At 47.1% G+C, this 27633-nt stretch overlaps 1 protein-coding gene and 1 long non-coding RNA gene across 5 annotated transcripts in view; one reads left to right on the forward strand and one right to left on the reverse strand.

Moving 5' to 3' along the window:
- RIMS4 (regulating synaptic membrane exocytosis 4) overlaps positions 1-27633 on the reverse strand; it is an 87884-nt gene that overhangs the window by 52834 nt on the left and 7417 nt on the right. The window contains exon 1 of one of the 3 annotated variants that reach the window (XM_077873300.1): positions 9288-9460. The exons of 1 other annotated variant lie outside the window; for it this stretch is intronic. In XM_077873300.1, coding sequence (XP_077729426.1) covers positions 9288-9384 — 97 coding nt within the window. In that variant the 5' untranslated portion in view covers positions 9385-9460. Of the gene's footprint in view, positions 1-9287; positions 9461-27633 lie in introns of those variants that run through there. One more of the 3 variants, XM_077873301.1, reaches the window with a different exon arrangement.
- The window catches only part of LOC144298403 (uncharacterized), a 42919-nt gene continuing 24159 nt past the window's right edge, over positions 8874-27633 (forward strand). The window contains exon 1 of one of the 2 annotated variants that reach the window (XR_013365388.1): positions 8874-9020. This is a non-coding gene — a long non-coding RNA (uncharacterized LOC144298403). The remainder of the gene's footprint in view (positions 9021-27633) is intronic. The other variant, XR_013365387.1, reaches the window with a different exon arrangement.

Genomic DNA, 27633 nt, shown 5'->3' on the forward strand with positions numbered 1-27633 from the left:
GACACTGAAATTCAACAGCTTAAAGGAGACCCCTTCTGGCCCCTCATACAGCTTCTTGGGCTCCACTAGGCACACAGTGAACACCAGCCATCCAGACCAGAGGCATGAGTCCCAACCCCAGGTGTGTGCTCCCACCATCTGCCCATCCTGCACCTGGGATGCAGGAACGGCAGCAGCTTTCATTTCCTGGATGCCCCACGGGTAGTAAACACATTATCTCTAATTCTCACAAGGTGGCAGTTATTCACTCCATCTTGCAAAGGATGAGGATGAGCAGAACAATTACATATTATAGTCAAGAGACTCAGCTGGGAGGCACCTGGGTGGCTCAGTGGGTTAAGCATCTGCCTTCAGCTCAGGTCATGATCTCAGGGTCCTGGGATCAAGTCTGGTGGCATCAGGCTCCCTGCTCAGGGGGGAGCCTGCTTCTCCTCCTCCCCCTGCTTGTACTCTCTGTCAAATAAATAAATAGATAAAATCTTAAAAAAGAGAGAGAGAGAGAGAGAGAGACTCAGCAGGTATAGGGCAAAGACTTAAACCCAAAGCCTGTGCTCTTTTATGACCCTGAGCCACCCTCTTAGAAAGTGTATCCCATGAGTTTAGGACAAGTCCCACCTAGAATCTATTTGTAAATGCCTTTATCGTCAGACTTAGAGTTTCATGGGACTGGGGTGGGGGGAAATCTTAACACAAGGTTGCCCCCCCCACACACCTCCAACCTGAGTTAGATCTCAACCTTCTCTAGAAAATTATCAGTGACCCTTTTCTTAGAAACATCTAAATTAACTGACTCAGTAAATTCCCTTGGTAGCATTTCCCAGCATTTTGCCCCTTTACATCGATGATTCTTTTGATTTACTTCTTCCCAGCAGAGGCTTGTCCTCAAATGAACCTCCTGGTTTTAAGACATAGCCCTGCCTGCCTTTCTCCAATTCAGGAAAGGGACTATGTCCTGTTCCCTCTGGTAAAGGTGCTAGACTTGAACCTCTCAGAATCCCCAGAACTGAGTCTGTTACCCCACAAAAGGATATTAAGGCCTGATGTGTTATTCATGTCGACTAATTTATCATTTATATAGATGACTTCCAAAAGGATTTATGGGGTCCCAGACATTAAACCCGGTACAAAGCAGGGCAGCATCTGAGGCTCATTTGATATAACACCATGTCCTGGTGACAAGAATGCCTGATGACTATTCCCAGCTCCTGATTTTGGTACCCAATGTCCCAGCAGCTAAGACGCAGGTAGCCAGGAGACATCCTAAGTTCAGAAAACCACTTCAGTTCTCTCTAGCTTTCTTCTCTAACCCAATGGTTCTCAAGGTAGGGTCCCTGGACCAGCAGCACTGGGATCAGCATCACCTGGGAACTTATTAGAAAGAAGATGCTCAGCGTCTACTCCAAACTGAATGAGACACACCAGGGTGGCAATCCAGCAATCTGTGTTTTAACAAGACCCTTAGGTGATTCTGACCCACTGAAGCTGATGGGACAACCACAATTGCAGCAACTACCCCCTAACTGAGCATCTACTATATGCTCAGCATGGAACACACGATCTCATTCATCCCTGTAACCAAGGAAACCATGCCACGTGCCCTGCTCTGGAATAGGTGCGTTATGTGCATCACGTCATGTATTCTTCATAATAACCCTTTGAAGAATGCTTCCCCGGTTATACAGATGCGGAAATCGAGCCCCAGAGGGTTGAAGCCACTAGCCCAAAGTCACACAACTTAGAAGTGGCAGAAGCAGGATGAGAATTCAGGTCTGTTGGGTTCCAAAGCCATGTTCTTACTGTCCCACAACAGAAGCTCCCTGAGGTCTTTTACAGCTACGTCAGCCTGAGGAGCTATAAAGCTGGGTCAGGCAAGATTCAAGAAGTAGAGGTGGTGGGGAGGGGTGCAGAAAGAGCCCTGCCCAGACTACAATATGACAGGAAGCCACAAGATGCATTTAAAGGCACAGCCAAAAATAAAAAATAAAATAAAATAAAGGCACAGCCAACTATGTCTAAGGAACAAAAAAGACAGGGATTCAGGAGGTATGAGTTCTCGGCCTCTCTCTGACTTTACACAGCTGGGGAGGCCTTTACTTTTCCCACTTTAGAACTTGCCTTCCCCCACCTGATACTCCTCATTGTCTGCAAGGTTGAGTGATCTGTCCCCAACTTACGTCTCTGAGCTTATCTCCCTTCATCCATTCTCTCTAACCACACTGGTCTGCTTTCTGTTCCATAAACACCAAAACTCACACTGACCTCAGGGCCTTTGCACCAGCAGTTGCCTCTGCCTGGATCACACTACCTTCTCATATTCCCTCGGCTGACTCTTGGTCATTTAGGCCTCAACCCCAATGTCACCTCCTCAGTGAGCCTTCCCTGAGTACCTTACTTGTTATCTGCTATCCCATCAGTTTTATTTTCATTTCACTTGACACAATCTGAAATTACTTATTTTTTTAATTGCTTCCCTGTTTATTATCTGCCTTCCCCATCACAGAACATAATCCCATGAGACAGAGACTATGTCTGCCTTGTTCCCCAATATATTCTGAGCACCTAGAATACTGTGTGGCACTGAGCAGCTAATTAAATATTAGTTGAATAAGTAAATACCAAAGAAGAAAACCTGGACTCAGAGGCCAGAGCCCTAGATCCTTAACACGTGACCTTGGCAAACCGCTGTCTCTCTAAGCCTCAGTTCTCCTCCCCGCCTAACAAGGGGAATGGACAAGATGCTCTCCACGGGTCCTTCACAGACTGGCAGTCTTGGGAAGCCAGGCCTGGAACTGGCCCAGTGGGTCCGTCCAGAAGAGGCAGCCGGCAAGGGTCCCCGCAGCAGCTGCCCCCTCCTCACCCCCACCGGTGTCCCTGCCCAGGCACGCAGTCATCTCACTCCCCCATCACAGAAACTGTTAATGAAGTGCGCACTGCTAAATGCAGTTACAATTACGGGGGCTAAGAATAAGGCGCTGACATCAGCCACGTCAGTTTCCGAGTGAATCAGAAAGGGAGGAGGGAGGAAGGAGAAAAGGGGAGGGGGGATGGCGCTCTGGAGCTGTCAAGTGGAAATAGCACAGCGTTAAATATAATCCAGCACTGGCCTACATCGGTCTGGAGAGGTAGGTGATGGCTCGGCCCCCAGGGCCAGGGCAGACAACTGGATTCTTCAAGGAGGCCAGGCAGCCCCATGAGTGGACTGGCGGACCCTGGAGGGCCACAAGTGAATCTGGATGGGACCCCACGTCCCAGCCTCTGGCACTTGCTGTTTTGTTAGCACAAGAACAGTCCCCAGGGCACATAGGTCCCTTCTCCCACCTGGAATCTCATGTCATGCAAAGAGGCAGAGGGTAGCCTCTGGAGTCAAACACACCTCAGTCTGAATCACCACCGTGCAACCCAAGAAAGTCATTACACTACTCCAAGCTGCCTGGCTTTTCCTCATCGGCAAAATGGGTATGTCTGCAACAGGAGCTACCCCTTCTGGTTGCTATAGGATTCAGTAAGATCGTGGAAAGCGCAGAACACAGCCAAGCAAGACTTTCAATCGTTTTATTTTTACCATCTTGAGAGATGCTCAGACAAGGATAATTAACCCTTTTTTCCAGAAAAGGAGACTGAGGCCCAGGAAGGTTAAAGGACTCATCTGAGGCCCCAGAGCCACAGTGGCGTCCAATCCTCACCACATAGGATAAACAGGGGGGGAGAGAGGGGATTGCAATGTGGTTGCTCCAGGTGACTGGAGGTGAGGGGAACTGAGAGTAAGATAGTGGGATTGTGAGTAGCCCTGGAGAGGGTGGGGCCATAGATTACAGTGCAGGACGTGTGTGTGCACCCTTGTGAACATATTCTCCAAAACTGGCACCTTTCCAACAATTCTTAAAAGAAATGTTGAAACGATGGTTGTTAATGGTTGTTAAGGCCGAAATGAAAAGACGTTAGAGGAGGCAAAGTAAAAGCCCAGAGCCCCGGAGGGCAGGTCAGCTGACACGGAGGCGCGCTCACACTTCAGCTCTCCCGCACACCTCCGCCCCGCCCTCACTCAGCCTGCCAGGAGAACCGGCTCCGCTGGGGCCCAGGTGGGTGGGGAGGGAGGCAGAGCACCGCGCTCAAAGGAAGCCGATGTGCCTGGAGCCCTCCTTCCCACTTCCCACCAAACAGAACCAGACAGGCCTGCAACTGCAAACCCAAGGAAGCCAGAGCCAGGAGTCTGGCTGCTTGGGGACAGGAAAGGGAGGTGGGGGGTGGGGGCTGAAGGAGAGTGATTTAAGGAGAGAGCTCTAGAGGCATCGAAGCAGAGCTGTAGGGCAGTGATCTGGGTAGTGGAAGAAGGGGTGCATTGCCATGTACTCGATTTTTCTGAGATGCTTCTTTCAGGATAATTGGATTAAAATAAAGTAGTTTCGGTCCATACTTTCATCCAGCCCCACGACACGAACCATGGGACACTGGCTCAATCCTTTACCATGCTTCGGTTATCCCAATTTAGAAGAGTTCTGCCCAACTTCCAAAGCTAAAGGAGATGACAGCACTTGACAGTAAGTTGCGGGGGGGGGAGGGGAGAGACAGGAAGTGGCCTGCCCTAGAAAAGAGGGTGGGAATGGAGGCTTCAAAACCTCTGCCTCACACTTCAAGTGGACCTGATCCCAAAGGATATTCGAAGGCATCTTCCTCACCATTCCCCCTTATGCACTCAGCCCCAGCCCCGCTCTGGGGCTGAAATACTCGTTCCCACCCACCCCCTTAGTGCTGGAAGGACTAAAACAGCAGGACATTTTGTGTCTCTGAAAAAGCTCAGGTCAAATTTCAAGGACAAAAGTTAGCACTTGGTCTGGGAAAGAAAACTCTTGCCAAATGGAGTAAATTGGGGGTGGGGAGGGAGGGCCAGGGCTGGCATTCCAGGTGCCTCGGCTACGGGCAAGAATTAGAGCTCTAATTCCCCCTGCTGGGATCTGTCTGCCAAGATATAGGCATCTCCACCCCACAATCCAGGAGAAGAAACTCAGACAACCCCCTCCATTTCCCTCTGTCCAAAAACAGAGGGAGTGGGCTTTGGTACTAGCTGGAGAGGGGGGATCCATCCACCGCACCGCCCCACCCACCAGATTTGGCCTGAGCGGAAGAGGGTGGTGCAGTGGAGAGCTCTGCAGCCCAGAGACGTGGCCCTAACCGCTAAGAGAGGGACCGGTAGCCGGCCCGGTGTTGCCATGGCAACTTCCTCCTGTGCTGGATCGAAGCATCCTATGGGCAAATCAGAGCTGGCTGCTCCAGGTTCTCCGCCCTTCTCCCAGGCCAGGGAGAACTGGATGCTGAAACCACTAGATCAGTCTCAGGGACACCATCCTCAATTCCAGACCCTGATGGCAGCGACCCCCTTTTGGCATCAATTGGAAAGTGATGACACCCTTGCTCCCCAGCCATGCCCCAGTGTGTCGCGGCAGAGCTAGGACTACAGATGTGATGAAAAATAACTGTTAAGGAAGAACGGGGAAACAAGGAGTTGGACTGCTCCCACCCTCTTGTTCCACACACAAGTCCCCCAAATCCCCATCTTTAAACCACTGCCAAGAAAGAGGGCCCAACTCGGCCTTAATAGCCACAACAATGTAATAAAATTAGCTTATAGAAAGTATAAAAGCTAACATTTTGAGAATCCCACAGATTCTTTTTTTATAGTCATGCTCAGAAACAAGTCGTATTTGATAATTAGATAAATAGCTAACAGGTATGTGAGAGACTACCTGGTGCCAGATACTGTACTAAGTCCTTTGCAGGGCACAAACAACATAATAAACAAAAGCATGGATGTTTCAGTCAGATTGCTCAAGTTCAAATCCTAACTCCCTCAGGTCCTGGCTGAGTGACCTTGAACGAATAGACTCTCTGTGCCTCAGAGTTCTTATCTGGAAATGGGGATGTTAAAATGTTCATTTTTTATAGGGTTGCTATGAGGAAAGAATTAAAATAATATATTTAAAGTACATAGGAGGATGCCTACTGGAGGTTATCATTTTTAAAATGTGGACCCTATGTGGTCCATGCTATTATTTTCTTCCTCATCCGGATGAAAAAGCTGAGGTCATGTATCTAACTTCCCAAATACAAACTCAGTGTCACCAAGGCTGAGCAATGAAGATGCCTACACAATAATGCCCCCAAGTCCGGGTCTCTCTAAAGCCCCAGCATCTTTGGAAAAGGGACAAAAGCAGCATAAGACATGAGTTCAGTGTGTACACAGAGGAAGATGCTCCTTGGGAGGGATACTAGGAATTTACAATGACCAGTACCCTGAGCCTCAGGGTGGCTAGAACAGGGTGGGGGAAAGGAGCAGCTTCCTATGCCCACAAAATGCCCAAGGCTCCCAAGCCCAATGCAGAAAAGTATTCTGGCCCAGTTAAGATTAATGAAATAGCCCTCTCCGCACACAGTTTTTCAGGAAACCAGCTGAAGGGGCAGGTAAATCCTGCAGATGGATCTGGCTCGACCTGGGCGATGGACAAGATGCATTGCACAAAATTTGGAAGCAGCATCAAAGAGGGGGCACCTAGTTGAGCCAGAAGCCATCAGGGACACATCTCTGAGCCATAAGACTGCATGGCATCAATGGGCCAGGGGAGGGATCAGGGAAGTGTAAAGTGGAGCAAAGCCAGTTCTAGTAGCCCTCCTACTGAAGCAGTCTCTGTCCAGTATGTGACAGATTAGTCCAGCTGCTTTTAGAAATTAGTTCAGCACGGTGCTGTTCTAAAAGAATAAATCCAAAAGGCTTTTTTTAGGAGAAAATTAATGACTTTGAGAAGAACAAGAGAAATTAAGCGCCAAGACAACGTTTCCTACTTCCGATTCTTACCAGACACTCATTAGTCTCCCGGAAATGAAATTTCACTGTCTCCCTCCCCCTCCCAACCTCAAAGCATCCCTTAAGATGAGCAGACCATGAACACGAGATGCCCATACCAAACTCCTGGCTGTCAGCCATTCCCTAGGGACCCCTCACCTGGGAACCATTTTCTATACAGTGAGATTTGGCTTTTTAAAAAATTCTTTCGGACAGAAGGCTAGTAGTTTACTGGAAAGAGAACCGGAAACCTGATTGTAGTCTCAGCTCTGTGCCTGCCTCACTGGGTGACCTTGGGTTACACACACACACACACACACACACACACTCACCCACTTGAGGGCAAAAAAGGGTCAGACAGGATGATTTCTGGGTCTCTTCCAAGTACAAAACAAGAATTTGAAGAAACTTGCTGGAAAAAAACATCAGGTGGATCATTAAAAAAAAAATCTCTAATATTACCTGAAGTTCCCTATTCTGACTTAAGTGAAATCAGAACAAGTTGCTTGCAACCAGCAATGATAACCAAGGCATCTGACCCACGACATGGAGCACCACTTGGGAGAAAAAACCTAACTGTCCCTGCCACTGTTCCTGCTCCTACAAACCCATGCTCCTGCTTCACCTGCCTCTTGAGACCTAAGTGGCCTGTTGAACTTCAGGAGAGTCCCTGACCATTAGGCAAAGGGTGGAAGAGTTAGCTCACCTATGCTCGTGGGGCTAGCTCTCCTAGTCCTCATGCTAACCTGATTTCCTCCAGTGGAGGCCACTGTGTTAGACAGCTTCTCTATCATTCTCACCTTGCTTTGTCCAGAGTAATGACCTCCCTCAGCTACACCGAGGGGGAAGCTCCTGATGCTCCGAGCCTCAGTTACTTTTTTCATAAAATGGTGATTCTGTAAAATGGCTCTGCAGTATCTTTACCATCTTTACCCCACCCCTAGCTCTAGGTCTGCCAGGAGTCTGCCTCACGTACCCCCATACATTCACTTGGCCAACAAATTCTTCTGGAGAACCTTTCCCCCACCTGCCTCCTGCTCCAGCAGGAAGACGTGAGCACCTATTACCCACTGCTCCATCCCATGTCTCACCAGATAACTTGGAGACCAGATGAGGGTCCCTGAAGGCAGGGAGTCTTCAGCAGGACCCATAAACTCCCTAAAACTACAGACAAAATTTTGAGGACGATTCATATGTGTATTTTTTGCAGAGAGAGTCCAGGTTTTCATCAGGCTCTCAAAAGTGTCCATGAACCCATTTTGCCCCTCCCCATCACATACACCCCTCTCCTTTTTTGTCCTCCCACTGAACTCCAATACTCTCAGATGTTCAGCTTCTGTTACATCAGATTTTCAGAAAACACTTTTAACTGCATGCTCTGAGACACTATCATCCCATTTTACAGATGAGGATTCGAGGCTAGGGGTGACGTGACTTCCCCAAGGTCACAGCTAATAAGTAGAGGCGCAAGACTGGAACCTGATTCTGACTCCCAATCTGGCACTCTTTGGGGAACTCTCACCCAAGCCCTCTAGCTACCCCACCTGTTGGTGATTCGCTTGCTCCCCGAAAAAACATATCTGGAGCCCTCATGTGCCCTCTGCCTGGTCCCAGGGCCCCAAAGAGCCCGTTTCCCGACATTTCCCCGCCCCTTGGGCTCCGGCGGAGGGAGGCTGCGCGCAGGCCCGGGAGCGCGAGGTTCGGCCGCTGGCCGGTGGCCGGGTTCAGCCCACCCGGAAGGGCTGCTCCAGGGACAGGAGCACCCAGGATCCGGGCACATTCCGGGGTCGGGGCGGGGGGGGGGGGGGTGCGCGCAGGTGAGGAGCTGGCGCCGCCCAACGCCTCCCTCCGGGACCAGCTGGGAGGGGAAGGGAGGAAAGGCCGCACCCGGCCAGGGCCCCCGCGGGCCGCCCCAGTCTGACAGGAACGAGGGGTCCGGACCCCCGGCCTCTGGGGGAAGGGGAGGGAAGCCGGATGGGGACGCTCCAGGCCTTGGGCGCAGGGCGGGGGTCTTGGGCTGGGAGCCTCCGGATGCAGGCAAGACAAAGATGGAGAGGCAGGGGGCGCGTCGGAGCCCCAGGGGCGAGGCGGCCAAAGCCCCGGGGCTCGAGGTGTGCGCGCGACCAAGACTCGGAGAGGGTGGCGGGTCGGACCTAGGACAGGACAGGGGCACCCAGAGGCTCAGGTGAGTGAGGAGAGCTGGTCCGGACGACCCCAGGGGCCCACCTGCGGGCACCGGGTGAATGCGGAGGAGCTGGGGTCCCCGGGGGCGGCCGGAGGCGAAGGCACCGCAAGCCCAGAGCCTGGGGCCCCGCGGCGGGGGCGTCCCCGGGCGGCGCTGGCGACAGGCAGGAGGGCGGCCCCCTCTCGGGGCGCACCGGGTCGGGGGGCCTCTTGCCCTGGCCCCCGGGACCCCCGCCCCTCCCGGGTCGGGCCCGGGCCGCGCGCTCACCCGCGTCCTCGTCGTCGAAGGAGTTCATGCAGGGGAAGTAGATGGCGAGCGCCTCGAAGGAGGCGGACAGGCTGAGGCGGCTCTGCGAGCGCTCCATGCCCGCGCCGGCGCCCGGAGCCTCGGCCGCGGCGGCGGCGGCGGCGGCGGGCGGCTTGGGCAGCTTGGCCGCCCCATTCTTGACGCGGAGTACGGCGCGCGGCGTGGTGGCGGCGGCCCGGGCTAGGCCGGGGCTCCGCGGCGGGGCTGCGGGCGCGGCGGGGCCGGCGGGCGGCGGGCGGGCCGGGGCGGGCGGCGCGCGGAGCCCGAGGCGCGCGGTGCTCCCGGCGGCGGCGGCGGCAGTGGCGGCGGCGGCGGCGGCGGCGGAGGTGGCGGCGCAGCGCTCTGGCCCGCGGCGCCCCCAGCCGGCCGCGCGGGGCGGGCTCGGAGCAGCCGCCGCAGCCAATCGGCGCCGCCCGGAGGAGGGGGCGCCGCGCGCGGGGGCGTGGGAGCCGCGAGGGCGCGGGTGGGGCCCCTCCTGGCCGCCCCCAGTCCAGCAGGTGTGCGCGCCCCGCGGGAGGAGCGGGCCGAGCGGGCTTGGGACCCGGGACCCCGGGCCCCGGGCCTCCACCCCCGCCCCGCTCTGCCCCAACCCCGCACCCAGCCCCCAGGCTCGCCCCGGATGCGGGCGTCCAGCCACCGACCGAGACAGGCCTCACCCGGCGACACGGTCAGGCTCAGAAGAGACCCGCTTTCAGAGCGACCTGCGCGCGGCACTCAGCCTCCCACACGGAGACCCTCAGATTCACGCATGAAGCCGCAGAGGAGCTCAAACAGGCTCCCACGCGAGTGCGTTCACTCTGCGAGGGGCACACAGACGTCCTCAGACTCACACACACACACACACCCGCAGAGATGCACCCACAAACTCGCTCACTCCTAGAGACATTTGCTGTATCAATCCACAGACACCCTCTGACAGTCTCCAAAGACCCACACAGGTAGATACACCTGTGGACACCCTCGGACTCACACAGGCCACCCAGAGGTAGATACACCCACGGACACACACTGACTCACATAGAGACCTGCAGACACTCTGAGAGTGAAAAGCAGGGACCCTCCTCCCCACCTTGGCCACACAGGGAGCCCCTCAGATCCCACACAAACCCACTGAGAAGTTCAGACAGGCACACACACTCCCATGCACCCACACTACTCACAGTCATCTTAAAATTCACACACAGAGACACTCATGCACTCTGATGACGCACTCTCTCAGACCTGCGCAGAGACACTCAGTTGCCCCCCACCATTGACTCCCAGAGCACTGATTCACACATACACACAAATGCTAGCAAACCCTGGCCGATTCATGCACGGTTACCTTCAGACACAGACCCAGAGAGTCATTCAAACACACTTCAGTGGACACACACATGCTCACACCCAGACACATAGAGCCTCATCACTCCCTGGGCATTGGGAGTGATGGATACACTGCCCAGACACCCTCACACATACACACACACCCACACAGACAATTAACACACTCCAGGATCACACACTTGCACTGACAAAGCCCCAGATATGCCTCCAGGGACCCATAGTCTTCAGACTCACACGTGCATGGGTTCAGACACTCAGAGTCCCCAGGATGAACACAATCATGGTCAGAAACCCAAACTCCATTCCCTAACCCAGGGCCTGAGGTTCCCATCCAGCCAAGCCCCAGATGTCTAACCTCTGCCGGCTGCTCTCACACACTCTTTGCAAAGCGGCCTGGGGAGATGGCAAGAGCCCAGAGTTTCATTCCCAGCTGTGGCACTGTCCTTCTGTGTGGCCTAGGGTAAAACCCTTCACCTCCCTGACTTGTTCCCTCCTCTGTACAATAGAGAGACCCTCTATTTTGGATAGCTGTGAGGATTAAGTAAGATAATGTGTGCATTAGTTTTCTGTTGCTGCATAACAAACTAAGAGGCTTGCCAACATCCATAGATTAACGTAGAGTCATATAGGTGAGAAATCTAAGCAGCTTTGACAGGGTTCTTCGCTTGAGGCCTCACAGCATATCAGCCAGATGAGGCTCTTGTCTGGAGCCTCTGGAAAAGAATCTGCTTCTAAGCTCATTTGGGTTGTTAGTAGTATACGGTTTCTTGTGGCTGTGGGACGAGGCCCCTATTTCCTTGCTGGCCTTTAGCTGGAGAGTTGCTCTTAGCTCCTAGAAACGGCTCTCGAGTTCTTGTTCATAGCCTCCTCTGTCTTCAAGGGCAGTATCAGGATGTCAACAACGGAAGTCAGAGGCTACTGCTCCTCTGCCAAAAACCACCCCATAGTCTCATTTCACTTGAAGGTAAAAGTCCAAGTCGGATGCAGTCTTAACTCCTTTGGCCCTGCTCCCTCTCTGCTGCCTCTTACCACATCCCTGGCTCACTCAGCTCCAGGCCCACTGTGCTGAGCTTGCTCTTTCCTCTGGATGAAACACTTTTCCTTCCAGAGAGCTGTGTGGCTCACTCTCACAGACCCATGCTCAAACATCACTTTCTTGGTAAAGTCTTCCCTCACCACCCTTTGTAAAGTGGCAACTTTATGACTACCTCCCCACCAAACTGACAGATGAAGAACGGAGGCTTTCAGAGGGAAAGTGATGCACTCAAGGTCACAGCGAAGGGGGAATTCCAGTGCTCTGTCCCCTGCTCTACTGGCCTCCTAAGACCTCGCAGAAGGAAGACAGGCCAGAGGGAGAGCAGCACTCAGAGGTCTAAACAAGAGACAGGACACCAAGGAGGCCAAGGAAAGACTGTCCTGGAGCTGGGGAAGGAGTCTCAGGGACCCATGAGGAATGTCTAATTGACCAGCAGTGAGACTCCCAGGAACCAGGAGTCTGGTTGAAATGTTGAAAGTAGACATGTGTGCCGGTTAAGCATGCAACCTCTGCTTGGAGGTTCAGATTCTAGCTTTTCCACTAATTATCTGAGTTCCTATGGTGGTTTTAAAGCATGTGTGTACATTCTTTGACTGTTCTCCCATTGAAAAGTAGGGTCTATGTTACCTTCCCTTAAGTCTGGGTCAGCCTTAGTGCCTGGCTTTTCACCAAAATAATGCAGAAAAAGTGACATGCATAACTTCAGGAAGTTTCCTGTGGCTTCTTCCTGGTTCACTTAGCTTACGCACTCCGGGGGGATGCCAGCCTCCACACAAGGACCCGGACTACCCTGAACCTCACTTGCTGGAAAGGCCACAGTAGGCCTACCAGAGTCCCCAGACAACAGCCAGCATCAACTACCAGACATGCGACTGAGTGATCTTAGGTGTCTAACTTGGATGCAGCCTCAACTGACATCTGATGGCAGGGGCATGAGAGACACACAAGCAGGAACTGCTCAGTTGAGCTCTTCCCAAATTCCGGCCCACAGAATAAACAGTGGCTGTTTTATACCACTAAGTTTGGGAATAATATTTTATGCCACAATGGAAGAGTGACCTTGAGCAAGCAAATTAACTTCTTCTGGGGCTGTTTCTTCAGTTGTAAAATGGGGACAATGCCTCCCAGTGTGAGTGTCATCATGGAGTGAGTTATAAATGTGGAGTTCTTAGAACAGTGCCCGAACACAGTACGTGCTCTGCAAGTGTGAGCTCCTACTACTCAGAACCGGACAGCCCCATCTGTCAGAGGCAGACGTCCAGAGCTGGGAGGAATCTGAAAGGTCATCCAACACCCTCCTCCTCTGGGACAGAGGGAAACTGAGGCCCCAAAAGTGCAAGGGACTGCCTAAAGCTGCATAGCACATTGGAGCAGAGCTGTTGCCATGACAGAAGCCTCCTGACCTGGGCCAGTACTCTTCCTGCTGTGCTCCAGGTTGCCTGCTCACCTGGCAAGAGAGGCAGGGGGTCCCTGGGGTGAATGCAGACAAAGCTGGCAGTGTAGAGGAGGAAAGGCAGCCAACGGAAACAGACTTGGCCTCTGGCCAGCAATATAGGCAGTGGACTCCTGGTGTGATTTCTCCTTTCTTGGTTAGCTCATGCCTAAAATTCCCCCAGTAGGATTTGGGCCTGTAAGCTTAAATCTTTGATCCCTTGTAACTATATAATTTTCCCATGAGAAATCTGAGTCGTCCACTACTTGTACCTGCATGTGAATAATATGTTCTAAGAACAGGTTTGATGGTGGGCGATGCTCGAGATGGTGGGTGGGGGAAGTGATGAGTCCGGAATAGGGAACAGTGGGGGGTCAGGAACAAACTCAGAGGTGTGGGCTTCAGAGCCCAGGGAGATGGAGGATGCCAAGGGCCAGACAGCTCAGTAGAGTACAGTCGAAGAAGAACTGCCTGCCTTGAGTTTGAGTGCCTATCCTTAGTTTAGCTGTGTGACCTTGGGCAAGTGCCCTCAGGATTCCCAACAAAAAAAAGAGTATAATTCATATTCACTTTGCCAAGGCATGGTGAAGATGGGATGTAAATACAGTGCCTGGCAGATAGTGGGTACTTAATAGACACATTCATTGAGTAATTTGGAGTGCTCATCTAGTCTAGTCCCTGTACTCAGTCCTAAGCGCAGAGAGATGAATAAAACAGACATGGTCCCCGAATTCATGGAGTTCACAGTCTGACAACATACACAGATGATTATGCCAATAATTATTTAATTATAATATCATATGATAGTTTTATTGTAATAATTTTAATTACAAGTATGATGAGTGTCATAAAGGATATATATTTATGTGCTTTTTAGTGCATATATGTGCTTGTCTACACCTGCAGTGTATGAGAGGGTAGGGAGGATCTAATCCAGGCTGAGAGAATCTAGGAAGACTTCCCTGGGGAGGTGACATTTAAGCTGAAAATGGCCCCTATATGTGTCCAGCACTGTTCTTGGCCCTGGGGATATGGAGATAGATAGATGATAGATAGATAGATAGATAGATAGATAGATAGATAGAGTAAATAAAGTCACTGCCCTCACATTTGCATGTTAAAATGATCCTTGGGATTTCTCTGGAAGAAACATATTAGAGTGAATTCAGAGTTGCCTTCCTCCTTCTCTTCACATAAGTCCTAATTTGAACCAAGAGACCACTGATGGTTTTTAAAATGGGAAGGGGCGGGGTGGCTGAGAAGGAATGCCCTGTGGAAAGGTGACAGGGCCCTATTTGAGGCTTTGTCGAGAGAGACTGATCCTGTCTGTGATGTGTTCTACCTACAGGATGAGTGTGTGTGTGTGTGTGTGTGTGTGTGTGTTGTACACGCACACATGTAGAACATCTATGTTTATATATGCATGTCTCTGAATAGATGGGCATTTCTGTATATCTGTGCCCTTGTCTGTGAATGACCTTGTCTCTAAATATGTCCTTGCAAAATGTGTGTTCCTATGGGAAGTGAGTCCAGTCTGGCTCTTTTTTTTCCAGTCTGGCTTTAAATGCAACATGCATCCTGGTCTTTGCAGGTCCTGGTGTATGTGTATAACTGGGTTATGTTAGTTATATTTGCATATCAATGTAAGACTGTTCTTGTGCACGTGTGTATCTGCCTCTCTGCATCCTGCTTGGTATGAATTTATCCTTGACTGAGCATGGATGCAGCTGTTTATGAACTTGTCCATGTAGACTGGTAGCTTGAGAGAGGACGCTTGGATTTCCTTGGCTTACTCCCTGCCTTTAGGTGGCTAATATTTGGCTGAGCTGATGGGGACAAAGATATTAAAATCCTTTATTAACTCCAAGTCCCTAACCAACTGCCTAACCATTAATTTATTCTTCCAGCCAGCCAGCCCTCCATCCGACCACTCACCTATTCATCTCAATAGCACTGACATTTATTTACTAGTTATGTGGTTTTCTCTCTTAGGCAAATTACTAAATTTCTGTGTATCTCAGTTTTCTTACCTATGAAATGGGGATAATATAAGTATCTACCTGAAAGGACTAGGAGTAAGCGAGGTGAATTAAGTGAGATATTGCATATAAAACACTTAGCACATTGCATAGCACAGAGTAGGTGCTTACTATATTAACTATCATCATCATCATCATCATCATCATAGTGGTGACTGGAATATTTCAGCAAATTCTCAGCAGCACTTTAACTAAGGGCCGCCCCTGAGGTAGAAGCTGGTGAGGCCTTCCTTATAGCAGAAGCCATTAGGTGCCTCTACCACCACCTTCTTGAGTGACCTTGGATACAGGCTATACTCTCCTTGGGCCAGTAGAATGGACAGAGCTCCCTTGCCATAGCATCCCCCTTGTGGTGATTCTGAGTGCACCTGTACTTTAAAAACTGCAAAGAGCTCTGCATCGTTAGGTAGCAGGCCAAGGGACACCCAAAAGCCTTAGGATGGCAGTCCGGGGTCATCTGGAGGGCTAGCCAGAGCTGGGACAAAGCCAGGACTGGTTGCCACTGCATGGCTCAGTCTGTTGCTTTCTGCTGCTTCCTTCCTGACTTTTGGTCTCTGTTCTTCCTCTGGGGAAGTGCCTGATGTGCTCTAGTGGCAGGGAGCAAAGGGGATAGGAACACACCTGTTTTGCTTCTTCAGGAAGAGCATCTTCAGATACTATTTGGTCAGGGGCATTATGGTTTAGAAAAAGAGAGAGAACTGGGTGTGGTTTCTGCCCCAATAAACCACCACTTTGGACAAGAGACAGAGAAAAGAAGAAAAAAAGGGTCGAAGGGGACCTCCAAGCCCAGAAAAGAGAGAGAGACACACAGTAACAGACATGAGAAGAAGAGGCAGAAGCAGAAGCAAGAGAAAGGGAAGGAGATCATTGGCAGCAGGAAGACAGAGGGAGCAAAGTCGGGCTCTATTGCAGATCCAGTTTGGGCTGCCCTGAAGCAAGGCTTCACCTGTAGCAGCCCTGGGATCAAGATGCTGCTGTTCATCTTGGGTCACCTTCGACCAGCACACCTGTGCGAGCACACATGCACATGTGCACCCACACCTTGGCCCAAATTGGGCTGTGACGTAAGCAAGAGATAAAATTTGTTGTCTGAGGTCACTGAGATTTCAAGTATGTTTGTTACAGCAGTTCACCTTCCCAAGCTGACGCATTCACTACCGGGTGTTTGCATTTTAACTGGGAGGAGAGATGACGTTGAGGCTAATGGAGACTTGTCTGGGCTGTGGACCATGTGAGTGAAGAGAGCCAGATTGTCCAGAGAAGCAGGAGAGTGAAAAAGAAGTCTTTGGAAATGAACAGAGCAAATCAAGCCATGGGAATAGGAAGCAGGTGACCCGGATGCCTGATACTTCAGTTCTCCGCTCCATTCATTCCTTCATGAGGTCATTCGAAACCTACATGATAAGTGGCCTACTCTTCCTACCCCTTCCTCTGTTTTAATTTGGGTAATTCACCCTCCATGACAAGCCCCACATTCCTCTTGTTTGGTGTATGCATAGGACCCAGTTCTGACCATTGCGAAGTGAGTGACATTTGGGGGGCAAGCAGCTACTTGGAAATGTGTCCTCACTCTTGAAAATTGGACACTAGAGACAAACACTACTTTTTCCATGGCTGGACATATTCTTACTGCAACCAAGAGGGAAGCTAAATTAGGACAAAGCTGAAGTAGTAGATGGCAGAAAAGGTAAAAGAACCCAGATCCTTAATGATGTCATTGAGCCACTGAATTAACCAACCTTGGAGCTGCCCTACTTAGTGGGTTGGTGTAATTGTTAGCATATACATCTCATTATTGTTTAATACATTTTGCTTTGGGCTTTTTGATTTCAATTTTTTTTTTGACACCAGAAGCATCCCACAGACATACTTATCTGACTCTGTTTCCTGCCAGTGACTCTTTGACATTCTCCTGCATCTCTTCAATATGTTTTGTTGGATACCAAGTAACCCCAGACTTAGCCAGAACTTCTCCAACCCACATCTAAATGTTGATTTTCGTGGCAGGTGTCTTTGTTTCTGATGTGGGGAGAAAAGGGGCAGACAGGAAGGAGGAATTCGAGCGCAGGTCCTGGACCATGGGAGAAATGTGTGGGAGAAGAGTAATGTAATGACAGCCGTCTTCCCAGCCTTGTACCTGTGAGCCAGGCTGACTCACACACACATCATAGAGCCCTTGGAGAGTAAGTATTTACTGAGCACTTCCTTTGAGCTAGGCACTGTTCTAGGTCCTGGGGAGTGCAGAAAACAATACTCAAGCAGACAATGAATTCTGTCCTCATGAAACTGCTATTCTAATGGGGAGAAACATAGAACAAGAAGAGAAATAAGCGACAACAACAAAATGCTTATAGTGTTTGGATGGTAATAAATGCTGTTGAAAAAAGTATATGAAATAGAGAAGGATAATTGGGAATGTCCAGAGTGGGACTGATGATGCCATGGAAGATGGCCAGGAAAGGCATCATGAGAAGGTGACACGTGAGGAAGGGCCTGAAGGGATGACTCGCGCAGACAACTAGAGAAAGAGTGTTCCAGGCAAAGGGAACAGCAGGTGCAAAAGCCCCAAGGTGGGGAGTGTGTCTGCTGTGCTGGAGAAAAGGCAAGGAGGCTAGTGTGGCCAGTGTGAATGAATGAAGGAAAAAGTGGCATAACGTGTGGTCACACTGGTGCTAATGGGCAGGAGTGGCAGGTGGTACAGGCCTTCTGGATTTGTGGTCATCAGCCACAAATATTATTATTTTCCTGCTATCCTTTAAACTGACTTACTTTTTTGTTAGGTGCACTTATTTGAGATGAAAATTTTATAACACTATTATAAATGAAGAACCCAGTGTCATTTGCCATAAATAGAAGGTAACCAAATAAGTAAATAGGACAAAACTGAAACAACCTTAAGTTATAGGGAGATACTATGGCCTACAGAAGGCTTGGGTCTGAAGCCAGGGTTCTCTTTAATAAAAGGCTGGTTGATGGTCTGAAAGAAGTGATAAGACACCTCAGTGCCAAGGGAAGACTTTGTCCATGAAACAGAGACTTTCTACACTGGATAGTGTGACACTGCCTAACATCATCTGTGCCCCACTAGGTAGGAAGACCAACCATTCTGGTTTCCCTGAGACAGAGGGGTTTCCCAGGATGTTCTTTCAGGGCTATAACTGAGATGGTTCTGGACATCCTATCCCCAAGGGACCCCATCCTGTTCCTTAGTCTCGTCTCCTCTGGTTTCAGCTTGTTCTCCAGGTTGCCCTTTCCGTGAGCTGACTCTAAGATGATCCTCACCTCCTGGATCTGTGCCCATGCACTGGGTACCCATGAATATCCTTGAGTGTGAGTGCAAACTGTGACTTTCTTCTAACCTGTAATAGGAGACTAAAGTGATGAGATGTCATGCCCATGGTTAGATCACATTTGATGGTGACATCCACATTGCTAACATACTCTCTTTCTTGCCCTTCTACATTTGCATGCTTGATGAAGTAAGGGGCCATGTCAGGCAGGCCGAAGGGCCGCCTCTGGCCAACAGCCCACTAGGGATGAAAATGCTCAGTCCAAAAGCCCGGAGAAATCAAATGTTGCCAACAACCATGTGAGCTTGGCAGCGGATTCTTCTCTTGTTGAGCCTGCAGATGAGACCACAGCCCAAGTCAACACCTTGACTGCACGTCCCGGGAGACCCTGAAACAGAAAACCCAGCAGAGCTTTGCCCAGACTCCTGACCCACAGAAATTGTAAGCTAATATACGTGTGTGTGTGTGTGTGTGTGTGTGTGTTTAAGCCCTGATATATATGGTAATTTGATACTCAGCAACACATGTATTGCAATACTCAGCAATACAGGAAGAATAGTAAGACATTCTTTCTGGCCCAGTGCTTCTCCAGGTCCTGCCCATTTGGATGGCTCATTTATGCACCCTTTTGGCTTGAGGCTATTACATGTGACCCTCAAGGAACCCTTCCCTGTCTCATTATGGCTGCACCCAGCTGAGGCTGACAATGGCTTGAGGTTTCCTATGGTGAACAGAGCTGCATACTTGGGGGATTTTCATTCAGTCTGACAAACAGGACAATGACAACAGATCAAGGCAAGGATATGGTGGATTCCAGGCCACCAGGCATCTGAAGACTCACAAGCTGCCTGCAGGAAGTAGGCTGGGTCAGGGCCAAGATTCTGTACCTTGACCACTCCCTCCTGACTAAGCCTCTAGGCTGTAGAGTTCCTGTGAGACACCACCAGACGCTCTATTCTCTAGACTTTCTCCTTGCCCTCCCTGCTTCTGAGCTTCTTGCCTGTCTCCTACTTTCCCATCCTGATAGTTTTGTGCCTTGATCTCTCTTCTCAACCTAGTTCCTTCCATTTGACAAATTGTCTGGATAACCTGCTCAATTTTTAAATCAAAATAATGAATTTTATTACAAAAATAATTTTGCACATTTTAGGAAGTTGTGGCAAGAAAATAAGCATAAAGGCAAAATTGAAAATCATCTTCATCACACTGCCCAGAGACAGCCACTTTTAAAGCTGATATGTTTTCTTCCTTTCCCCACCCTTGACCGTGTTTCATATAAGTGCTTTTTTAATGGTCTCATACTGTAAGTAGTTTCATGGCCTGTGATCTGTTTTTATCCACTTAGCTTCCTATCATGAACATTTTCCCACAGCAATAAATATACCCCTATGTCACTCTTTTAAATTACCGAATAACATTTCATATGATTTAATGTTTTTGCTCTCATGTTAAAATACAAAGAAATACTCTTGCAGTTCAGTTGCTGGACACATGCATAATGGCTTCTCTAGACATAGAACCACTGGTCAAAAAGATGCATGTTTTCAAAGCTTTTAATAAGTATTGACAAATCTCCCCAAACAATATTGGACCACTCTTCACTCTCCAGAAGCACATGACATTATTCTCCATTCTCTCAAATTAGCTCTTCTCTTTTTGACTATTTTTGTTGTCATCACAGTCCCATTACTGCATAGCTCCCACTCCCCCTCACCACCGGACACCCACTCTTACTTGCCAGATGTGTAAGCATCAATGATCCACTATCAAAACTTTTGTTTATATATGTATATATATAAACATACATATATATCTATATATCCCCAAACAATATATGATACTGCTTTGGAAGGGTGTTTATAAAACCTCATGTAGATGCTATTGTCCTATGTATTACATTCTATTGCCTCTTTTCTGTTCAATTAATACCGGTGTTTTGTTTTGGTTTTTTACTGAGATCTGTGTTAACTTATATAATTCAAATTCATTGAACAACTGTTTAATTTTAGTCCTCATTTTTTAGATTCATCTTCAGACTAATGGAACTTGTTGCCATCACATTGCTGTTATAAACAACACTGTGATGAACATCTTCATACCTGTCTCTTTATCGCTGCTAGAATTTTTTTTTGAAGATTTTTAAATTTTATTTATTCATGACAGACACACAGAGAGAGGCAGAGACATAGGCAGAGGGAGAAGCAGGCTTCCTGAGGGGAGCCTGATGTGGACTCAATCCCAGGACCCTGGGATCACAACCTGAGCCAAAGGCTCACCCACTGAGCCACCCCAGCGTCCCTATGCTAGAGTTTCTAAGCAGAAATGGGATTGCTGGGTTACAGGGTTAGTAATGTCTTTCCAGCTCTTTTCATTATGACCCATTGTAAGAAATACATTTTTTACACCAGAATCTGGTAAGCCTCCCTCCATGTACACAAATGAAACAAAAGTTCTGTGAAATAGTGCTTGTCCATATCATAAGAAAAACATTCTGGTGTGTTTTATTCTATTTAACTCAATTTCCATTTTTAAACATTGATCACAATTCACCAATCTAATTTTAAAACCTGTTAATTACCCATAATTTGAAAAATAATGGATTAAAATGTACTCAGTTTCACAAAATACTTTGAAATTACTCTCCAGAGTGGCTACACTAATTTAGGGCATTAGGTTCTCATCTCCCTATGTCCTGGCCAGCATTTTATTTTTATTTTTATTTTTTTCCAGTCTGATGAATCTAAAGCAGAATGTTATTATTTTGATTTTGCTTCCTCTGATTTCTAATAATCTGTTTCTCTTCATATGTTCATTTACTACTTGAGATCTTCGGAAAGTGAATTCACCTATTTTCCTTTTGGATTGCCAGATTTTTTTTCTTGCTGATTTAAGTTTCTTATATAATTGAGATTTTAATTTTTTATCATCTGTAGTTGTAAATATGCTGCAAATGCCTTTTTAATCATTCATTAACTTTGTGATGTCATTTATTGAACGTAAATCCATCAGTTATTTCCTTTATGGTTTTGTATCTTATTTAAAAAATGCTTCCCTAACTCAATATCATAAAGATTTCCCTTTCAATTTTTATAGCTTCTTAAACCATCTGAAATTTGTATTTACACAGTATGAGATAGGATGTTATTTTATTGTTCCATGCAGTGGAGTCACTTTCCTAACACCATTAAAATAATCCATCCTTTCCCCGCTGATCTGTGTTGCCCTCTCTATCACATACCAAATATCCACATGCATGGGTCTCTTTCTGGATTCTTCTCTTCTGTTCCATTGGTCTGTAGTGCTTACACTTCAAAAAACTAGACTTTATAATATGTCTTAATATCTAGTAGGATGAGATTCCCCACTCATGGAAACTTATTCTTCCATGAAAATTTTAGAATTGTTTTATCCAATTTCTCTCCCCCAAATATTAGAATTATATGAGTTGACACCATTACAATGCTGTGCCTTGCCTTTCACAAACATATATCCATTTATCCAAGAATTAAACATCTCCTTCAGTGAGCTTTCTCTGACAGGCTTGGCTTAAGTTAATTTCTAGATAATTCATTTTCTCACCTTCTCTTTTTTAATATTCTCTAATTTAATAGATGGGAATGATATCATCTTCCAAGACAGCCAAGTGTTTTTATGCACTTCCCTTCATGACCCTGTCTCCTGTTTCACCTCTTTGGCAAGGAATGACCCCAAATATCTTAGAAACCCAGGCCCCTACAAGGACCAGACAGAATCAGGAACGCAATCATCAGGTGGGCAGTTGCCAAGAGTTCTAATCTGTCAAAGGTGCTGTGCATCTCAGAGGCTCTAAAACAACTTTAAGTATGAAATGAGATGGAAAGAATTATACTGACCTGGATTCCTTTCGAGGATACCCCCCACACTTGTTTGAAGGGGAAAATTAAACTACTTAAGGGATCCCTGGGTGGCGCAGCGGTTTGGTGCCTGCCTTTGGCCCAGGGCGCGATCCTGGAGACCCGGGATCGAATCCCACGTCGGGCTCCCGGTGCATGGAGCCTGCTTCTCCCTCTGCCTATGTCTCTGCCTCTCTCTCTCTCTCTCTCTCTGTGTGTGTGTGTGTGACTATCATAAATAAATAAAAAAATTTTAAAAATAAATAAATAAACTGCTTAGGTACCTCAGGAGGGAAAAGAATGATTTCCACTGTTAAACTGCCTTCTGAGGAAGATGGGTCTGCTGAGCTGCAGGGTGCTAATCTCATTAAGGCAGTTATGCAAGTTTGGGGCCAGAGCTGAATTGCTTGTGGCCACAAGGATTCTTCCTTCCCAGTTCTTTTCTCATGCTTCACTCAGTCTCTCTTCTAAACATATGTTGAGCAAATATGCATTTAAAGGAAAAAAGAGGGCAGCCCTGGTGGCCCAGTGGTATAGCGCCACCTTCAGCCCAGGGTGTGATCCTGGAGTCCCAGGATCAAGTCCCAAATCGGGCTCCCTACATGGAGCCTGCTTCTCCCTCTGCCTGTGTCTCTGCCTCTCTCTCTCTCTTTCTCTCTCTCTCTTTCTCTCTATGTCTCTCAAGAATAAATAAAATCTAAAAAAAATAAATAAAGGGAAAAAGAGACACTGGATATTAGCTGCTCTGGGCACTATGCACCTCAGGCTGGCAAGATATGGGACAGTGAGACAGCAAGAGATCCTAGCAAGAATGAAGCAGAAGCCCAAACCTAGAGGAGCCAGGAAATCAGGTAGACCACCAAGGTGAGAACTTGGGAATGAGGACCAAAGCCAAAGCCCTATCACAGAAACTGCAGCCTATACAAGGGAGAACAGGACTTCTTGAACTGGGTAACAGTCCAATTATGGAAACATCAGTACATGTTCCAACAGAAAAAAAAAATAGCAAAAGACCTTACCAGGCAAATCTTCAAATGAAGATAAACAAATGGCCAATATAAGAAAACAGTCAATCTCACTAGAAAGCAAAACAACAATAAGGGGTTTTTCCCTCCTATCTGATTGGCAGGGTTTCTTTTTCTCTTTTTCCTTCTCTTTGTTCTTTCTTGCTTGCCTCCTCTCTTCTTTAGGATGATACTCATTGTTGAGAGAGATTGGTGGAAGGGCGCTCTCACACACAGCTGGTAGTTCTGTGAATTGGCACAGCTTATCTGGAGGGCAATTTGGCAGACTGTATTAAAAACCCTAAAGACAAGCACTCTTTGATCCAACAATTCTACTTCTAGGAATTTTTCCTAAGGAAATAATTAGAAGTGAACACAAAGATGAATAATAGCAGCTTAACATTTACTGGGTGTTCACTCTGCGCCACGCAATATGCTAAGCTCTTTACGCTTACCTCAATTAGGCCTTGCAGCAACATCCAATGAGATTGATGGGGAAACTGAGACTCAACAAGGTGTTGTAAATTTCACAAATTCAAGCCTGTCGACCAAGTGATAGGCTGGGGCTCAATCCCCAATCTCTTTAACTCCAAAACCCATGTTCTGAACTACCTCACTATCCTACCCCCCAAAAGCCTGTATAAAATGATGTACTGCATAGTACTGTTTAGAGTAGCAAAAATTCAGCAATTTAATTGTGCAAAAATGGAAGGATAGTTAAATAAATCATGTAGAATCACATGATAAAATACACAGTCATTTAAAAAAAGTTTTGAAAAAATTATGATAGGGAAATATTCATTTTTTCGTTGAAAAAATATGTAAAACAGCTATTTTAACTTTTAAAAGGCACATATGCCACTTTTATGAAGTTCAAAAGTAGGAAAAGACTAGAATGTGGTGATCAAGATCCGGAGAGGAGGTTGTCAACTGGGAGGCCTGCTAGGGTGCTGGAAATGTTCTAGATCTTGGTCTGGGTTGGGGTCATACTATGTGTACATACATAAAAATCAATCCCATTGTGTAATTAACATATGTGTGCCTTATATAAGTTTATGTAAGTTCTGTTTTGCTAAAAAGGAAAAAATACATAAATGCATAGAAAACGTCCTGTATGAAAGGAACAGAAGAAAGTTAGTAGTGATTTTTGCTAAATATAATTTTCATTTTATTCTTTATACTATTCTGTGCAGTTGACCCTTTAACAACACAGGTTTGTTCAGTGCACAGGTCCACTTATACACAGATTTTTTTCAGTAAAGACAGTCTAGTACTATGAGTGTATTTTCTCTTTAAAAAAATTTTTTTTAAGATTTTATTTATTTCTTGACACAGAGAGAGTGAAAGAGCACAATCCAGGGGAGTGGTAGAGGAAGAGGGAGAAGCAGGCTCCTTGCTGAGCAGGGAGCAGGGAGCCTGATGTGGGTCTGGAATCATGACCTGAGCCAAAGGCAGGCGCTTAACCCACTGAGCCACCCTGGCGTCCCATATTTTCTCTTTTTTATGATTTTCTTAACACTTTCTTTTCTATGACTCACTTCATTGTAAGAATACAGCATATAATATATATAACATGCAAAATATGTGTTGATTAACCATTTCTGTTATCAATAAGGCTTCTTGTCAACAGTTAGGCTATTAGTAGTTAAGTTTTGGCAAAGTCCAAAGTTATACATGATTTTCAACTTCTCAGGGCTTATCAATGTTCAAGAGTCAACTGGTACTGTCTTCCCTTTTCTTAAGATTTTATTTATTTATTTTGAGAGAGAGAGAGCACGTGAGCAGGGGGCAGAAAGAGAGGGAAAGAATCTCAAGCAGACTCCACACTGAGCACAGAGCTCAAGGCAGGGCTCCATCTCATGACCTGACTGAAATTAAGAGTTGAGCACCCAACCAAATGAGCCACCAAGGCACCCCTCTTTCCTTCCTTCCTTCCTTCCTTCCTTCCTTCCTTCCTTCCTTCCTTTCTTTTTTTTTTACAATATCTGTATTAGCTTCATAATTAGAAAAAATAATAATGTCAAGTTTATCATCAGAAGGGATGAAGGGAGGAGAAAATGCACTTGAGAGCCAGTTGTGATCCACACCTGGCACAATGGGGATAGACTGAGCAGTTCTGGAAACTCCAGTCCCAGAATTGGAGTCTGGTCTTACAGACAGGACCCCACAGTTCCAAGGACAGAGAGAAAGGAGGAGAGAAGCCCAGTGCCCAGCCCTGCTTGATAAGTAAAGCTGAGAGAGAGGCTCTGAGGAGCCTGGGATGGACTCAAAGCAATGCTCTTAAGATAAATTCCAGCAACTTTAAAAGCCTGCTGGGGTGGTGCTTCACAGGGCCATTCCAGTCACAGCAACAGGTCCTGGGCTTCTCATTCTGCTGCCAGTCAGATGCCTTGTTGCTCACAGGCGATGACATCAGACCTCCAGGGAGCATGCTGGCTGTCAATCAGAAGCCTTTTCTGGCAGCAGTAAGCTATGTCTGCCTCCTCTCTCTTTTAAAGGGACAGCTTCTGCCTGGATCAGGGAGCTGGGTTTGGGCCCCCTTGGCTCTCTCTTTCCATTTAGAGTCTGATTCCAGGGCAGTGGAGAAATGAGAGTGTGCAAGGCAAGTTTTTGTGGCTGCTTCCTGAGCCTCAGCTCATCCTGACAATGAAATCCTGCCAACGAAGTGGATCAAAATAAAGACTTTAGGTATAAAGAAGCTTTGGTATATACGATTACTGGTAAATATTAAATATGCTTAAATATAGAACAAGAAAAAAATAACTAAGAATTAGCAGCTCTTCCTTCTTTGCTAAGAGATACCAATTTTATTAGGTCCATCAAATGTCTTTAATAAGAACATTCCACATTACCTAGCCTCTTTTGCAGCCAGGGGCAGCATAGAATATAGTAATGGCAAATGAGATACAGACTAGGGATTTGTGGAATGCTTTCTTGATAGACTCATTTTCTCCTCTTTTAGTGGAATAAGGGCATGGTGACTGGCGCTGTAGCAGCTGTTTTGTAATCATGAGGGAAACCCCAGGAGACTTGCAAAGACACCCCACCCCAGTACTGACATCCTTGAGGCCCTGAACCAGAGGCAGCAACTGTCTAACTCTTCACTACGTGTTTGTTTAAGCTACTGTCCAGTTTTCTGTAATCGATGGCTAAAAGTGATCTTCAACTGCTTCACCCAACAGTGTAAACATAATAATATAACTAATGCAAAATGGGAAGTTTGGGAAGAAGAGATGGTGTGGAGGGGAAGCATAACAGTGCTAATGATTCACTGCAGGTAGTCGCCACCTGAGATTGAAATATTTAGCTAAAAACAAGGATGGCTACAACCTCCTGATGTTTTCCGGAGGGATCTTTGATGAGCCAATACCACTTTTGGGAGAAAAAGAGCTATCTAAAGTTCAGATAGTCTTCTTTCATCTTTTCATTTACAAAAATTCTGTTAAGTCTCAGTCAAATAAGTGATGGAAATGATGAAAGATATTTAAAATATCTTTCATAATTGAAGAAAAGTGTTATAATATGAAACCGTTTTGGTTAAATTATTTTTGATTATCTGTGTACATGCATTGAAAGATGGTTGGCATGACATGTATCTCATGTGAATTATGCAGATTTGAGGCTTTTTGTTTTTGCTTTTAGACTTTTAAATTTGAAATGATTATAGATTTGCAGAAGAGTTGCAAAGACAGTGCAGAAAGTCCCATCTCCTTTATTCTTCACTCAACTTGTTCTAATGTTAACATCCTTACATAAGCTTGGTGCATTTATCAAAATTAAATTAACTTGATGATATGTATGATGTGATTAACTACACTACAGACTTCATTAAGATTGTCCAATTTTTCCACTGATGTCCTTTTTCTGTTGCAGTTTCCAAATCAGGATACCATGCTGCATTCAGATGTCATGTCTCCTCAGGCTCCTCCGGCCTATGACAGTTTCTCTGTCTTTCCTTGTCTTTCATAGTCTCGACACTTTCAAAGAGTAGTGGTCAGATATTTTGTAGAATATCCTCAATTTTGGCTAGACTTGTGTTTTCTTATGATTAGACTGAGGTTATAGATTGGGGAGGGGAGCAGTGATGTAGTCTTCTGATCACATCACAGCAGGGGCATATCAACATGACTTACCATTCATGATATTGACCTTGACCACTTGACTTTCTTACTTTCTTCTTTGTACTTTTCCATATGGCCTTACCTGCTATAATAAGTATGTGAAACCAGTGAATCTGGAAGTGCTCATAAACCGAAGAACTCCAAAAATGTGAGGGTTAAATTTTTTATTTGAAAGAGAGAATTGATG

Source organism: Canis aureus, chromosome 26, assembly GCF_053574225.1.
Source record: "Canis aureus isolate CA01 chromosome 26, VMU_Caureus_v.1.0, whole genome shotgun sequence".
Classification (NCBI taxonomy): Eukaryota; Metazoa; Chordata; class Mammalia; order Carnivora; family Canidae; genus Canis; species Canis aureus.